We start from the raw sequence: 17,109 nt of genomic DNA on the forward strand, positions 1-17,109 counted from the left end.
TGTATGCAACACTTATGGTTTTACTAAATTGCTTTTAGCGGTTGTTAAGTGTATATCTGATTGTGAGCAATACCCTTTGCGTTGTATTTCGTTCGAGACATGTTCATCATGGTGTTACAAAAAATCTCGTACGTGTAAGTTCTTCATCGTGAAATTATTCCACCAGTAACAATCATATGTAAAAAGTCCATACTCATATAACGTCTTCAACTCGTCTATTAACAACTTAAGAAACACGTATATATGTTGCATGAGCCTCTCTTTTCTAGGAATGATTAGCAAAAGATAAATATTTCGATCTTTTAAAGTCATCCAATGAAGTAAATTATAGAGGGTCAGAAAGGCTAACCATAAAATACAATTACTCTGGTTCAGAGGCGAGTATATAACAATGTGGTGAATTTTGTCAGTAAATTGAATGATTCGTTGGCCGTTCAAAAAAATGGATAAGTTTACACAAGTAAGTCTATAATTAAAAAATCTTTGCAACATTAACTCATTTAGTATGATGTTTATAATTCCTCCACTTCTTTTTTTTTTTTTTTTTTTTTTTTTTGAACGGCTAACTGCTTTCCACGTGTAAACCCACCCTTTCGGAGCTATGTATATAAAAGAACATAATAACTCATCACACAACCCTTAATTTTAACTTTTTTTATGAACTTTCCATTAAAGGAAACTTTGCTAACGCAAAGTTTTCATCTGATATTTTCTATAAACACTTTCAATCATCTTGGCCACTTAACGCATTCCATGGCTAAACCGGCACATGGCAATGACCAGAGTTGCGTGATAGCCTTTAAAACGTCTCGAGACCACCACGCAGAAAATGTATTTTTTTTTTTTCTTTTTCCAAAGAATATACGCACAAAACAACAGGTGATATATTAAAAATAAAATATATATTTTTCTTTTTCAAACAATATGTGAGCTTGCACAACACTATTCACACGTATTAAGTTACTATAATTACAGACTCATCTTGTGATTCTGATGACCTATGATATGTTTTAAATAATTTTTAATGATAAAATACATAATTGCATAATGATTCTTTGTATATGTTTAAATGTGTTATGTATTAGTTTGTTATGTGTATAAACTTTATGCAGTAAATAGTCATACACGTGAATATATCAAGAACTACAAAAGTCTTTTAGCGTATGTATTAAACTTTGTGAATTAAACGCGCGTTTTGTAGATGATATATGAGATCAAAGTGATTATTCGAGCTCGAAAAAACGTGCCCTTAGGGCCGCCCAAAATTCTTTTTTTTTATTAGTGTTTAGAAAATATTTGGGTATTGGGCTCATTAACCTAATGGGCTAAATAGTTTAAACAATATGATTTTTTTAAGTGGGCCTATGTTAATATTTTTTTGGTTATACCCTATTAAATTTTTTTTTACATATATAATATCGGACTTTTTTTAAAAATTGCGTGCCCTACGAAATCACGGGCCCTGTTCGGTTGTCCTCCCCGCCCTCCTTCAGGGCCGGCTCTGATTATTCACATACGTCGACTTTTTTAGTCAGTGTTGATGAAATAAACACTAGTAGAAAATTAGTTTTTTTAGGCGTTTTGTGAATGTATTTTGGGTGGTTCATTTTATAAAACCGCCCAGAATCTTTATTATATATTTTTTTTACTATAAAACCGCCCAGATTATATGTAAAAGCGCCCAAAAAACCTTTTTTATTATTTTTGATTGTTTATTGAATCATTTTTGGGCGGTTAACACTACAAAACCGCCTAGAATATGTGTAAAATCGCCCAAAAAACGTTTTATCATTTTTTATTGTTTACTTTAGGCGAATTTACAACAAACTACCTACGAATCTTACTCTCCACCTCCCACTTTCAAACAAAATATCAAAATCAGGTGCCCTAATTTCTTCCTCTCATCATTTTCTTTTTCTCTGTTCAATCCTCCATCAATATCAAGGTATAGTTACATATATTTATTATTCATATCTATACATGTATATATATTGTTGATTTATAATATATTAATTGGTTATATTTTTGTTATTTGTAGATATAACTGAATTATTCTGACCTTTTTTGTTCATCATTCAAAGAAGTAAAGGTAAAAAAAAGTTATATTCATGTATTCTATTTTTATAAGATTATTTATATGCATGTATTACGGGTGTTCATGATTTGGTTTAAAACCGTGAAACCACCCAAACCGTAAGTAGCGGTCTGGTTTTAAATTTCAACAGTTTGGATTTTGATTTTCATAAACCGTTACTAACGGTTTCGCTCACGATTTGACCTAAAAACCGTCAAAACCGGACCGTGAAGACCCCTAGTATGTTGGATATTTTTGTGCGAGTGTGTGTGCATATATGAATACCTATGCATTTGAAGATAACCTTGTAGAGTATACCCGTCCAAAATTTATCTAATAGAGATAAATTTTGGATTGTCCCCGTTGGGACTGCTTTTTGAATATTCTATCTCATTAGGACATGTGTACATTTAACGTGTTGACTATTTAAGGAAAGAATCGACAGTTGTTTCCCCTACTCCTTCGGGTTTGCGGTTTAACTGCATACTTGGGGAGTTAAGGGGAAACGCTGCCGATTTTTTTCTTAAATAGTTAACTCGTTAAAATGTATACATATGAGATAGAATATTCAAAAAGTGGGTTAGGATCCACCGCCTTAGAGTACCTATTAACAACTTGTACATAAACTGGATATCACTTATTTGATTATTTTAATTTTCAGATGGAAGATAGAGAATATTGGATGTACAAAAGTGGGCGTCCTTCTGAAATATATACGCAAGGCGTTTTTACTTTTCTTAGGGTTGCTGAAGCTCATCGAAGAAATGTTGGCTCTAAATGGATTTGGTGTCCTTGTATGATTTGTAAAACCTTTCAAAAAACCGAAAATATTAGAGATATAGAATATCATTTGCTTGCAAATGGTTTTATGCCTAGTTACACTTGTTGGTCAAAGCATGGGGAATCACGGGTTGATGGTGCCACGACATCGGTTAATTTAGACAATGAGGAATATGAAAATTTCCAATACGAGGACAATTTAAATGATGACGATTTAAATGAGGACATTTCAAATGATAACAATTTAGATGACATGTTTAATGATTTAGAGAATGATATCGGCGATAAAGGAAAATTACAACAATTACTTGAAGATGCAGATAAACCATTATATAGCGATTCTAATATTTCAAAACTTGAAGCTGTGTTAAAGTTGTTTAACTTGAAGGCAAAAAATAGATGGAGTGATACAAGTTTCACAGATCTATTAGTTGTTTTGCAAGACATTCTTCCAAAAGATAATGAGTTACCAATTTCGTTTTACCAAGCAAAAAAAATGATGAATCCAATGGGATTGGAAGTTGAAAGAATACATGCATGTCCGAATGATTGCATCTTGTATAGAAATGAGTACAAGAACAGTCATAAATGTGTTATGTGTGGTGAATCTAGGTACAAGCGAAAAAGTAAAACTGGTGAATACGATAACGATGTGACAAAAAATGGACCACCAGCTAAATTAATATGGTATTTTCCAATTCTACCGAGACTAAAACGATTATTTTCAAACGAGAAAGAAGCAAAATTATTACGATGGCATTCAGACGAGCGTATAAATGATGGGAAATTAAGACATGTGGCAGATTCACTTCAATGGAAGAATTTTGATAGGAAATATCCAGAATTTAGTAATGAGGTTAGAAACATAAGGTTTGGGCTTAGTTCTGATGGAATCAATCCTTTCAGAAATGCTAGCAGTCGTCACAGTACGTGGCCGGTTCTTCTTTGCATTTATAATCTTCCACCATGGCTATGCATGAAACGAAAATACATAATGATGTCGTTGTTGATTCCGGGTCCGAAACAACCTGGTAATAAGATTGATGTTTATCTGTCCCCTTTGATCGATGATCTAAATCTTCTATGGAATACTGGTGAAAATGTGTATGATGCTTATAAGAAGGAATATTTTAGATTGAGTGCCATGATTTTTTGCACCATAAATGATTTCCCAGCGTATGGTAATTTGTCCGGATACACTACCAAAGGTAAAAAAGCTTGTCCAGTTTGTGAAGCCGATACAAGTTCGGTGTATTTAAACAACTGCAGAAAGATGGTATACATGGGACACCGAAGATTCCTTCCGCAGGGTCATAGTTATCGGAATAACATGACGAACTTTAATGGAAATACCGAGACTGGAAAAGCACCGAAGAGTTTTGATGCATTTTCACGAGTTAAAAATCTAGATACTGTTTTGGGAAAAAGAACTCGTGTTGATAAAGATGGCATTTGGAAAAAAAGGTCAATCTTTTGGGACTTACCATATTGGAGGCATTTACAAGTTAGACATTGTCTAGATGTTATGCATATTGAAAAGAATGTATGTGATAGCCTGATCGGCTTATTATTAGACATTCCTGGAAAAACTAAAGATGGTATCAATGCTCGTAAAGACATGGAAGAAATGGGTATACGTAAAGAGCTTGCCCCCCAAGAAAAAGGTAATCGTATTTATCTGCCACCTGCGTGTTATACAATGTCAAAGGCAGAGAAAACAAAGTTTTGTAATTGTTTACATGATATTAAAGTTCCATCTTGCTATTCTGCAAACATTAAAAGGTTGGTGTCGTTGAAAGACCGTAAACTAATTGGTATGAAGTCTCATGATTGTCATGTTTTGATGACACATATGATTCCTATTGCTATCCGTGGATTGTTACCAGAGAGCACACGACACACAATCACAAAACTTTGTTTGTTTTTTAACATGATTCACTCAAAAGTTATTGATCCCGAGGAACTAGATGTATGGCAAAAAGAAATTACCATCACACTATGTGAGCTAGAGATGTACTTCCCGCCGTCCTTTTTTGATGTTATGGTTCACCTGGTGATTCACATCGTTGGAGAAATCAAGGCTTGTGGTCCTGTATTTTTGCGTTATATGTACCCTTTTGAAAGATATATGGGTGTCTTAAAATCTTTTGTAAGAAATTATAATCGGCCTGATGGAAGTATTGTTACAGGATATGCTTACGAGGAGGTGATTGAATTTTGTACAAGTTATTTGGAAGGTGTCAAAAGTATTGGTCACCCACAATCTCGTCACTCCGGTAAACTACAAGGGGTAGGAGGCGTGGGTATGAAAATATTGAACCCAAGTAAGGAAGATTTAGAACTTGCACATTTTTCTGTCTTAAATCATATGACTTGTCTTGCTCCGTATGTTAATGAACACTTGAAGTTAATACAATCAACCTACCCACACAAGAGCAAAATGTGGCATGAAATTAAGCATAACAAAGAGTTTTCTTCATGGATGAAAAAAAAGGTAACTGATGGTCAATCAATTGTTGAAACACTTGTGGAACAATTGGGGCAAGGTCCGGACTATAGAGTAAAATCTTACCAAGGGTATGACATCAATGGGTATACGTTTTACACAAAAGATCAAGACGGGAAAAGTACAATGCAGAACAGCGGGGTTACAGTAATAGCATCAACCAGTAGATACGATAGGACGAATCCTAATGTAAGGTTAGAAATCGCCAAAGAGTCTTATTACGGTGTCATCCAAGAAATTTGGGAGCTAAAATACAGCATTTACACTATTCCTGTGTTCAAATGCAAGTGGGTGAACAACAGTACAGGTGTTCAAGTTGACAAATATGGCTTTACACTTGTTGACCTTGCAACAAATGGCTATCCATCTGAACCATTTATTCTCGCTTCACATTGCACACAAGTGTTCTATGTAAATGACCCGAGTAAACGAAGATACCACATCGTATTACAAGGCAAACGACGTATCCTTGGTGTTGATAATGTCGTCGACGAGGAAGAATACGACCATTTTGACGACCTACCGCCATTTTCTGTTGGTATTCAACCGTTAGTTGAGCCAATTAGGGGCGCCACCTACTCACGATCCGACCACACCGATGGGATGTATGTTGACCCACCAAGTTAAACTCAATGATTAAGGTTTGATATGTATATATTATTTCTATGATAACTTTAATTTGTAGTCGTTAACTCTATTTTTTAAATAATTGTAGGATTTTGAATCAAGACGTGGAAGTGGACGTGGCTCGAGTATACGGGATAGAATAGTCAATTTTTCTAGGAATTTTTCGTTTAGTGACATTTCTTTGATCAATATTTTTATTTTTGTTGTTTGACGATCCCGTTGTAAAGCACGAGTCCTAAATCGACTTAGTTGTTTTTTTTCTTTATTTTAAGTTTTAGTCTAATTTTTGCGATTTAACAAGCCGCAATGCGCATGCCTGGTTCAACGTTGTTATGTCTACTTTTTATTCGGTTGAACAGTGTCGCTGCAAAGATCGTTACTTTTATAACTATGTTTTAACTATCTTGCCATACATATGAACTCGACCATAACCCGAATATTAGCGGGTTGACCCGAACCGGACCCGTTCAACCCGAATTTTGAATTTTAAACTTTCTTTTCGCAAATTAATATGTTAAAATTAAAATTTTACTTTAAAAAACACAAATATATACATATAAAATTGCATTTAATTATAAAACATTATGTCAATCTCTATTTTTAAGTTATAATTATGCATAAAATACACACCCAAATTGATTTATAACATAAAAATACTATAAACAATAAAATATAATATAAATGGGTTAAACGGGTCAACCCGTTAACTCGGCCGGGTTGACTCGAACCTGACCCGTTTAGCTAAACAGATTCGCGGGTTCAACCTGAAACTGACCCGAACCCGTTTAGACTAAACCTAAATCCACGAATTTCGTGTTAGGTTCGTGTCTTGTTTTCAGGCCGTATCAAAAGTTCACACCCCTATCCACACATGTGTCTTTAAATTAAAACCTCACAATAAAATTTTACTTAATTTTTTTATACTTTCCCAATAGTTCATTCATCCGACATTAAATTTTTTTTTGAAATTACACTTTTAAAATTTTACTTTTACTATAATTCTCATATAAAATTATTGTATTCTCATAATATATTTCATGAAAATACCAAGTTATTTTCAAGCTATCCTTTGTTTTTTTTTTTTTTTTTTTTGAACGGCATAATAACTTTTGTTGTGTCTATGTATTATCCAACTAAATAGACTAATTCATTTTTTTTTTTCAAGCCATCCTACAGAGCTTTGGGAACATGAAGCCACCCTACACATAGCTTTGGGAATATGGAAAACCACCCCAACTATAACCTCTTTTCTAATTTCCTTCACTTAATATTTACTCTTCTTCTTCTTCAAAGAAGTTCCAGACAAATCTAAGGGAGCTTTTAAATGTTGTTGTTTATCTTTGTATTCTCTTCTTAAAATCGAAATTTTAGTAAAATTAGTGCCCGCCAAAATCGAAATTTTAGCAAAACCCAGCCCGCCTAATCATAAAATCCAGCCCGCCCCACCCCTTGGAAACCTCCATCAAACCCATGAAATAAACCTCCATCGACAAAACCTCCATCATCTTTCTGGTCATTCATCTCCATCGCGCAGTTTCTACAGATTACGTCTTCCCCTTTTTTCAGTAAGAACCCTTGTTTTTTTTTTTTTGCTTAAATCTTCAATTTTTTTTGCAAGCTTTTAGTTAAAATTCACTATTTTTGAATATACATGTTTATGTTCATATTCTTTGAGAAGTAGTTAAAGTTGAATATATGTTAGATTTTGTTGAATGTGATTCCACGTGTGGTGTCTTTATGTTGGATTTTGTGGGGTTTAAGAGTATCTTGTGGTCCCTTGATTCCATGTATGTTAATGTGAATTTGTCGATTGTGTATTTGGGTTCTCCTTGTCCACTGTGATTAATAATATATTTTGTTGGACTTTAACTCTCCAGATAGATAGATGAGGTGTTAAATATGACATATTATAATAAATTCACATTTGACCAACTGAACCCTTCTGTAAGTTGCATATTTGATAGGTTATATATTTTTTTGGGCATTTAAGGTAGGCTGCCATCTTTGATATATGATGAGTTTGTATCTGCCCTTTTCTAGATATGTTTGATACATCTCCCTTTGAACTTGAACACTTCATTCTTGCGGCCTTGTACGTTCTATGATACAGCTGTTTATAGATTACTATTTGTGTACTGTTTTGTAAGTCTATTTGTCAAAAAAGTATGAGACCGATGCCTTTAGGTTCTAAAGGCAAAGGCACGAGGCGCTAATATCGCGTACACCTGGCATTGCTATATGTACAACAAAACAAGTTCTATTTACAAGTAGATTCGTCTCACTCATTTGTTTTACATATTAACCTTTTCATTAACAAAACAATTTATAATTTCTTTATCCCTTAGGTTGTTAAAATACTAATGAGTTTGTTAATTTCTTTTTTGTTGTATAATTTATCAAAGATGTCAAATCGTGGGAAGGGTGGGAAACGTGGGGCAGCCACATTTTCCAAGAAGGATTGTGAGTTCACAATTGAACTCAATCAGCTAATGCAACCAATTGGCAGAAATGCCAATGACTTCACTTCATGGTTAGGAGTGAAATTGAAAGCTGAATTTTCTTATCACATCCCGTCTGGTAAATTTGGAAAGGAAAAATGGGAAGAACTTTGGCTAGATATCAAGGTATATAAATTTATATTTTGTTAGATATATGAATTATAATTGTTAATCTTTTGTTTTATAAATATGCAGAGACAATGGCATATTGGTAGCGAAGCTCCTAAAAAATTCATACTAAAAAATGCTAAAAAACGTCATACAAATTGGCGGAGTTACCTTACAACAGAATTCGTAAGGAAAGGCTTAACTCCTTTTGAGACGTATAAGAATCTCGATTCAGAGCATTGGAAGGAATTCGTCACCCAAAGGAGTGGGAAGGAATTTGAGGTATATGTGAGTTACATATAATATTATGATTTATAACTAGTGTTATATATATGTAACTATAACATAATAACAATTTGTTTATTAATGTGAAGAAAAAAAGTCGAAAAGCAAGAGCAAGTGCGAAGGCAAACAAAAACCCAACTCGCTTAGGACGCACCGGGTTTGCGGCTTTGAGTCCTCGCCTTGAGAAAATATGGTCGCAACTTGTACCTGTGTATTCTTTCCTTAAAAATGTTCAAGACTATCGCTCCAAAAGGTATATTGTTAGTAGAGCAAAACGAAATCGGAAAACTAAGTTGTATTCACTATGTGCAAGCACGCGAGCAGAGTCAATTAAACTAGTAAGTAATGTTTATTTGTTTAATAATATATATTAATGTCAAATGTTCTAATAATTGTATATATGTTTTGTAGGCTGTTTTCGAAAGAAAAATGATTGATGATGGTAGTTATTTTTCTAACAAGGAGGATCCACTAACCAGGTTACTAGGACCTGAGCACGGAGGCCGGTCGCGTACGATTTCTAATATTATAGGTAATTTTATTTGTGATATAATGATTGTATTATATAATAGCTAAATGTTCATATTTGACTTTATAATCTGGCTGATTGGACGTCATATACATTTAGATATTATTTTTAACATTATATTATGGTTAATAGCATCTGAACTTATGTCTATAGCAGTAAATATAAAAACACAACTTGTTTTTTATGTCTATAATTTGTTCTCAACATGTTTGAATATATGTTTTAGTCACTTGATTGGAATATTATTCCCATTTCATACTTAGGTGTTTATATCGATTACAGGACGTACACAGGTTCGGGAAGGCTTGTTTCAAGGCGGTAGACAACAACATCAAGATAACATGCCTTCCAATCAAACAAGAAGCTACAGTGGGTTGGACTCTAGCCCTAATAGTTGTGGCGAGAATGATACATCTGGTGGATGTCATATTCAATATCCATTAATTGAGGTGATTATATTTGTATGATGTTTAGTATACAAAATGGTTTATATATAATATTTCTTTTAAAAATGTAATGTCGTTTTGCAGGAGCCAACATTATGTGAATTGTTACACCCATCCCCTTCTAAAAGAGAACAAATAGTCGGGACGGCGTATCTTCATCCTAGTCCAAGTAGGACTATACATACGGGACCTATGGCCGAGGGCTACGTGAAAATACAAGTAGTTGAAATCTATCAGTTGTACAAGAAAACGTCTCTTCCTGAACTTTCACGCTATGATGCACTTAAATATATAGGTGATGCTATTGGTTGGTTTATTCAGTGGCCACTTTCTTTGGTAAAGGTATTGTTGTATACAAATTATATAATAGTTTGTTTCTATTCTTAGTAAGACTTTTCTAATATGTTTGTTAAATTGTAGCTTTCAAGCACTGAAGCAACTTCTCAGAATCCAGCATTGAAGCAACCAGCTCAGGACAACACATGTTATCGGCCTGAGGTTAGGATCCTTGTTTGGTGTTGGGTTGGGTTTCTCGGGTCCGGGTAGTAGATAATTTCTAATAATTTTGGTTTATAATATAACAATTTTAATGGCTCTTATAGTTGGAGGTTCCCATTGAACAAGACGAAAGTCATGAATGTTATCAAATTGATGCGACTATGATTGAAAGTTTTGGTGATGAGGTAATCATGTACTAATAATCTGTTTCATAACTCTCTCTCTTTCTCTCAATATGTATCTATGTGTGTGTATATATATAAAAGAATCAATGTAGTAATAATTTATTTTTTTAACTAATGTAGTTTCTATTTGGCGCACATGATGTTTCCACTCAACATGATGTTGACGGATCAGAAGAGGAACTGGATGAGATGGTATTCAAAAACTGATATATCATACGTATATATGTATTGTTTTTTTTTTCTGAAAATTTGTTTTTCAAATAATGTAGTTTTCCCAGCATGAGGTTCTTGTTGAACAACCTCAAGCTCCTACATTGTCAAAGCTTGAACAAGACATAAAAACCGCCTTGTGGAATATCGAGAATTTGCGCCCTCAAAGTATGATTTCATTGGCTACCCGATTAACAAAACACTATGACGGCGATATGAGCATTGAGATTAATTGGCCTCATGGGATGTACCCAGAAACCGAGTTCAGTCCTCGAGTTGAGAACGTTGAATATGAGGGTATGTTGCAATTTCTAGCGAACGGGTTGCTTGATGCCAGCTTTATACATTGGTGTCAAATGTAAGTTACTATTATTATTATTATTATTATTATTATTATTATTATTATTATTATTATTATTATTATTATTATTATTATTATTATTATTTTTATCTTGCAACTTAATAATATTTTTATCTCACAACTTAATAATATTTACTTTATTGATATTAGGTTTTTGTTCGGCCATCGTCTAAAAAATGCTACTCAAGTCGCCTACTTCAATACTCAACGAATTACCGGGAAAGAGTGTGAGGAAAATTTGCCTAGTGTTAAAGAACACTTGGTCGAGGTTTACAAACTTCATGAGGGAAAGAAATATTTTCTTGCTCCATTCTTATATAGGTAATATATAATTTTATTTTAATGTATAATAATTAATTTTCCTATTTTATTACTGATTTTTTTGCAATGACCGTATCTTTCTTCTTTGAAGTCGTCATTGGGTGTTGTTTATCGTCTCCCCTTCGGAACGTAAAGGTTGGATTTTGGATTCAACTTATTTGAGGGGCAAGAAGAATAAAAGTCATTATTCTCTAACAAATGCAATAGAAACTTCATTTGGAGGCCGTTTTACTTGGAAGATGGTTAAAGTATGTTATTCATAATTCATTTTATAAAATTAAGTGTTATTTTATTAATTGATTTTTCTTTTAATTTAATGTAGTGTAAGCAGCAAGAAGGATCATGGGAGTGTGGATTCTTAGTAGTTAGAAACATGTTCGAGTTTGTTATTTCAAGGCAGTTCGGTTTTCCAAACAATGTAAGTTTTCTATTTTTTTTACGTTCTTTGACTTAGGCGTGTTGTTCGTGTTAATTAGGTTTACAATTGTATTATTTGACTTAGAGAAGAAACAACATCATCAGATTTCCATTGTGCTTAACTGGTTATGGTATAGTTGTTTGGCTGTTCTTATGTATGAGCACTTTTTAAATGGAAAATATTTTTATGGCATTCTAATTCAGACGCGAAAGCCCGATAAAGGAAAAGAAATGGTATTTAAAGGGGGATTCTTTGTATGTGCTATTTTGTTTTTGTTATGCAAAATAGACCTGTCCTTGTGATTCAAAACCGTGATCTTCCAGTCACTAAATGACAGAATTTAAATTACACGTTTAATAGATTTATGTTAAGCTTAAAGGAGAAATAATAGTGTGAGATTTGGGTTTACAATGTGAATCGATATTGCAATGTGAATTTAAATCCTTTTATATTCTTCCGGTTACGCGGGTTTGGATGTTAGCAGATTTAGGTTTAATATATATCGACTTTGTTACTCTCTCTCTCTCTCTATATATATATATATATTTGTATGTATCTCACTTATTTTTTATTTGTCTTTTTAGATGTGGAACGACACAACAGAGATAACTGGAGTGGAAATCGACAAGCTGGTTGAAAACATCATGTGTCGGTTTTTTGCAGCTGTGTTTAATGATAAAAGCAAGAATTAGAGACTACCTTAGTATTGTAGTTTGAACAATTTTTGTAAACTAAGTATGAGACTCATGTTGGTGTTTGGCTGCATTTTCTGTAAACTGAGTATGAGACTCATGTTGGTGTTTGGCTGCATTTATATATTTTAAGTTATATTTGGGATTCTTCATTTTTTATTTATTTTTTTCAGATTAATTATTTTGAATTGTGCTTGAGGTAATGCTGGATTATTAATATTATTTAGCTGTATAATAAAATTATTTTGGTCAGTCAATTATTTTGGTCAGTCTAGGCGGTTTTGGCTTCGTTTGGGCGATACTTATTTTGAGCGGTTTAAATTGATTTTGGGCGGTTTCAGGGAGCGCCCAGAATACATTATATTGACTTTAGGCGGTTTTAGGGAGAGCCCAAAATACATTTTACCTTTTTCCAGCGATACCTTTCTGGGCGTTTCTAAAACCCCCTAAAATGTTGTTTACACCGCCCAAAATCAATTGATTTTGTACTAGTGAAAGTTAGATACATGACTAATAGTATTGCACTGAAATGTAAAAAAATAGTAAATTTATAAAGACTTGGAGTTGCTATACTCATGCAACGCTTACAAGTTACAACAATGTTGCATGACAAAAATATCATTATCTAAGACAACGATCTATAAGGTATCAATCCTTAAAGTATCTCGCAAGCACTTTTGTAAAGCTAAATGTGACACTTTATGCACATCTTGTATATGCCTAGCTATTTCCAAGTTCATATATCACACTTATAGTTACGTAAAAATAGTTGAAACATTTTTTTTTTTAAGCATCAATATCATTACACACGAAAAAGGGCAATTACAAAGCAATGGCAGGTAGTCGGGCAACAAGTTGCGCCGCCACCCCCTTTTGAATAGAAAAACCAATTCTACTAAATACAAAGTTTGAAACCTTTAGCGACGAAGAATTACTATTAACGACTTTTTGAACCCGATTCAAAAGTCGCACAGCGTCAGGAGCGAGACCACCAAAGGTATCAAACGCAAACGGGGAAAACACATGTTGATTCTCCAGGCAGGCTTTCTCATGTTTTGTCACTTTGCTCGCCTCTGCCTTGAGCACCGCTTGCCATACGACAAAGCCCTTGTCCTTGAGCCCGACAAGGGGGGAGACTCCAGTTAGATCTACACAAGCGTGTTTCCCCCTTCCCATCCAAACACAAGGATGTCCGTCGGGCGTAAAGTGGACCTCCCCTCTAAGGGGTCATTCAGGAAATTTACTGGAGCCTCCTTTTTGGCAGAGATCCCGACCCGCTTAAGAACATCGCATAACACATCTCTCATCCAATCATGCCGATCTTTAAACCCTGGTAGCTCTTTACAGTGGATCGCGTGCTCCCCGAAAGAATCGAAACACGTTTTGCGGCATACCGGACATGGCTCGTCAACTGGGAACAAAGGAATCAGCAGTCGGTATCTAAGCATAGCACGGTATTCCACAGCCGACATGTGTTGCCCCAAGCCTTCAATAGGTGCGACAGACAGAAAATCCTGAGCATGTGGGGCACGTAGACATTCAAACACAGCTCTTTGCCGAGGGGATAAAACAAACTTCTCTTCAAACCTCTTGATAATTTCGCCATATAAGGCATTCGCCAGAATTTTCTGGGATGTAGGAGGGGCGGATTCTCTAATGTAGAAACCGCCAATATCAAGGTCGGGAAGAGAACTATGCAAAAGGTCCAACGCACTCCTGTAATCGGAGTCTAAAACATCCCCACCACATTCTCGGAGTATGTGGTCTTGTAAACTCCAAGATTGGGCCCTTGAAGCCACGAAAGCATATGAAGAGGCATCCTCGGCCATACAAATCCCTAAGCCTCTGAACCGGGTCGGGAGAGAAGCCAACCTCCACTGGAGATCTCCAAAAAAGGCACCCCCATAAACAACAATATCCTCTAATGCTCCCCGGAGGCCTTCATAAAAAATAGAGACAGCTCCCCCGACCAAAGAAGGTTGACACGTTCGAAGACCAAACAGTAATTTAGCAACACCCATACAAGAACGAAGCAAGAGGAGCTCGCTCTGAGGGTCCCGTAGGCGTTTAAGGCGCCTCAGCAGCTCGACTGCACAGTTCGCTCTTTTAAGAGCCATACTACTAATAAACTCTGCATCACGACTAACGGCACCCCCCAGGAGTTTCACACCCAGCACCGACCTCCTAATCCCCCGATGGAATAAGCCCTCCTGAACCTTTACACCATTGCAGGTTGGCCAGAAAACTTCAGTTTTCTTTATATTAAGTTGAAGCCCTAAGAAGGACCTTCAGCTCTGATGATATCTAAAGTATTAGCCACATGGGTGACATCTCCAATAAGCGTTTCGTCATCTAGGTACCAGGCATGAAATAGAAGTTTGCAATGATCCCTTATTCGGTGAACAAGGGGGTGTAGAACAAGGGCAAAAAGGAGGGGCCCCAAGGGGTCCCCCTGCTGAACGCTAGTAGTAGACCAAATAAACTCATCCCCCACATATAATCTAGCTGGTTGACCATATAAAAAATCGACCCATGTAGAAATAGAAGGACACCTTTTCCTTACCTCGTACAGTAGGGCTGTCCTATCAACCAAATTAAAAGCGTTCGAAAAATCAACAGTAAGCATAGCAAGAGACCCATCTTGGTGGTACTCATTAAGGAACCTGTTCGCACTATGAAGAACGACCTCTGCCCCATACGGAATCCCTACCCCAAACTGGAAATCGCCAAGGTATTTGGCCATCTCCTTCCCAACACCTTTCATGGCCACCTTGGAGATCACCCTCCTCCAAATCAACCCAATAGCGATAGGCCTAATCCCATTATCCGGTTTGAGAATAGGTGTAAGAGGAGCAGAAGCAACAAACTCCGCCAGACTCCTCGGGCACCTCCCCCCAAGCACACATTAACCATAGCTGAAGTAGCCCTAAGCAGGCTATCAGCAATCACAGACCCCTCCCCACAAAAAGCATCTAAAAGATGTCGGGCCCTTAAGCCGTCTCTCCCGCACGACGTACCTTTGGAGAAAGATTTAATACACCCGAGCACACAATCCGGCTCCACCACAAGAGGAGACTCAGAAGGCAAGGAGGCAGGCATGGAAGGAGGGGGCATACATGGGTGCTTAGCCACTAAAGCCACCAGAGTATACTTATTGAGAGGGAAGACCCCCGAGGAGCATAAAACCTTAACCGCTGCAGTGAAATGACCATCAGCAACCTTACGTAAACATTGTTTCACATTGGTCCCCCCATACTCATTATCAATCTCAGTGCCCTTTTTTATTCCATCTGTAACCCCCCTCACGGGTTGATCAAACAACGACTGGACAAGAGTGGCAAACCCCTCACGATCACCCCACTGAGCCAAAGACCGCTGGATGCTAAGGCATTGGCACGTCTTCCTATTGCCCGACCTCTTGTCCTGATGACCAACAGGCTTGAACACCCGCAAGGTGCAACATGGTAATATCAAAAGTCGAACCCATGCCTCAACAGAATCAGGCATAGCAACCACCTTGTCCAAAGTTGCAGTTAAGACTTGGGCAAATGCCATATAGCAACTAAGGGGGATACTCTTAACAGTCTTGATGGGGAGAGAGAAAACACGGTCAAGCAAAGCAATATCTACACCCAACTCTTCCGACGAGGTATCAACGTTTTCAACATCGGGTCTAGTGATGCCAACAATAAAACCCTGTTCATCTCTCTCACCTGGCACAAACACTCACCACATAACCATTGTCCGGACACCCTCATGGTGACACGCCCAACTGAAAGCATGAGGGCACATACACTCACCACATAACCATTGTCCAGACACCCTCAATGCTTCACAAACAGAGGTAAAAAGATTAAGATCGTCAGCAATTGCACATCTCAAAGAATCTTTCCTCTCGTCTGAGCCCAAATGGTGACTCTTGATATGTGCCATTAACCTTGGGAATCCCTTAGCCCCCACCAAGCCATCGGGGCAACAATGAAACCGTCGGAAAGGACAAGGCCAGAAACCGCTACCATTAGAACCCACCATAACAAAACTAAGTAAGCGGAGTCGACGCTTAGATAATGTCGCGTACGCCACCACCAATAAAGAAAACCCAACCCAAAAGGAAACGCAGCTGATGGGTCAAAAGGTAATTGATCCGCTACGCTAAAAAACCCCGAAAAATCACCTAGGCATTTCGTCGAACACCTTGCGTGCGAAGAAGAAAAACATAAAACTTTAGGGATTTGATTTTGGAAAATCCGGCATGATACATGACAATCGATGCGCAATTCGAAACCGAAGAAAGAGACTGTTGATCGATTTGGTGTTCACCGGTTCCGGCTCTGATGGTTGCGATGGAATTTGAGGATTTTATTAAACATGTTTTTAGATCTTGGATTTCTTCCAACAGTACATCCCGTTCCCCCAAGTCGAAGAAGTTTTGGTATCGTTCTAATTCATCTTGAAATCTTTGAAACCCTATTTCCGTCCTTAAAACTTCCGGATGGTTCTCATATTTCCGTCCTTAAAACTGAAAGTCGTACGGATTGAAGAAGCTGAAGCCGAAGGATTATTGCTTGAAA

General features: G+C 36.4%; 2 protein-coding genes and 1 long non-coding RNA gene across 3 annotated transcripts; all 3 read left to right on the forward strand.

Annotated features, from left to right (window-relative positions):
* The first annotated feature begins 1,556 nt into the window (after positions 1–1,556).
* On the forward strand, positions 1,557–2,827 carry LOC110906719. The gene is made up of 3 exons (XR_002573877.2): positions 1,557–1,945; positions 2,039–2,089; positions 2,736–2,827. It is a non-coding gene; the product is annotated as an uncharacterized LOC110906719 (long non-coding RNA).
* Positions 2,828–2,870: 43 nt separating this feature from the next.
* LOC118486217 lies at positions 2,871–6,130 on the forward strand. Its single transcript, XM_035982543.1, has 2 exons — positions 2,871–5,965; positions 6,076–6,130. Exons 1-2 carry the CDS (start codon positions 2,871–2,873, stop codon positions 6,128–6,130), a joined length of 3,150 nt encoding a protein of 1,049 aa, XP_035838436.1.
* Positions 6,131–10,041: 3,911 nt separating this feature from the next.
* LOC118487582 lies at positions 10,042–12,671 on the forward strand. Its single transcript, XM_035984547.1, has 9 exons — positions 10,042–10,195; positions 10,274–10,351; positions 10,456–10,536; positions 10,657–10,728; positions 10,806–11,104; positions 11,258–11,428; positions 11,520–11,676; positions 11,751–11,846; positions 12,431–12,671. The coding sequence occupies exons 1-9, from the start codon at positions 10,046–10,048 to the stop codon at positions 12,536–12,538; spliced, it is 1,212 nt and encodes a 403-aa protein (XP_035840440.1). The 5' UTR covers positions 10,042–10,045; the 3' UTR covers positions 12,539–12,671.
* Positions 12,672–17,109: the final 4,438 nt, after the last annotated feature.

This window comes from Helianthus annuus, chromosome 2 (assembly GCF_002127325.2).
Source record: "Helianthus annuus cultivar XRQ/B chromosome 2, HanXRQr2.0-SUNRISE, whole genome shotgun sequence".
Taxonomy (NCBI): domain Eukaryota; kingdom Viridiplantae; phylum Streptophyta; class Magnoliopsida; order Asterales; family Asteraceae; genus Helianthus; species Helianthus annuus.

Coding starts and splice junctions, on each gene's coding strand:
- LOC118486217 (XM_035982543.1), top strand. CDS start 2,871: ATGATTTGTAAAACCTTTCAAAAAACCGAAAATATTAGAGATATAGAA. Junction 5,966..6,075: donor TCCGACCACACCGATGGGAT/GTATGTTGACCC, acceptor AAATAATTGTAG/GATTTTGAATCAAGACGTGG.
- LOC118487582 (XM_035984547.1), top strand. CDS start 10,046: ATGGCCGAGGGCTACGTGAAAATACAAGTAGTTGAAATCTATCAGTTG. Junction 10,537..10,656: donor TTGAAAGTTTTGGTGATGAG/GTAATCATGTAC, acceptor TAACTAATGTAG/TTTCTATTTGGCGCACATGA. Junction 10,729..10,805: donor AAGAGGAACTGGATGAGATG/GTATTCAAAAAC, acceptor CAAATAATGTAG/TTTTCCCAGCATGAGGTTCT.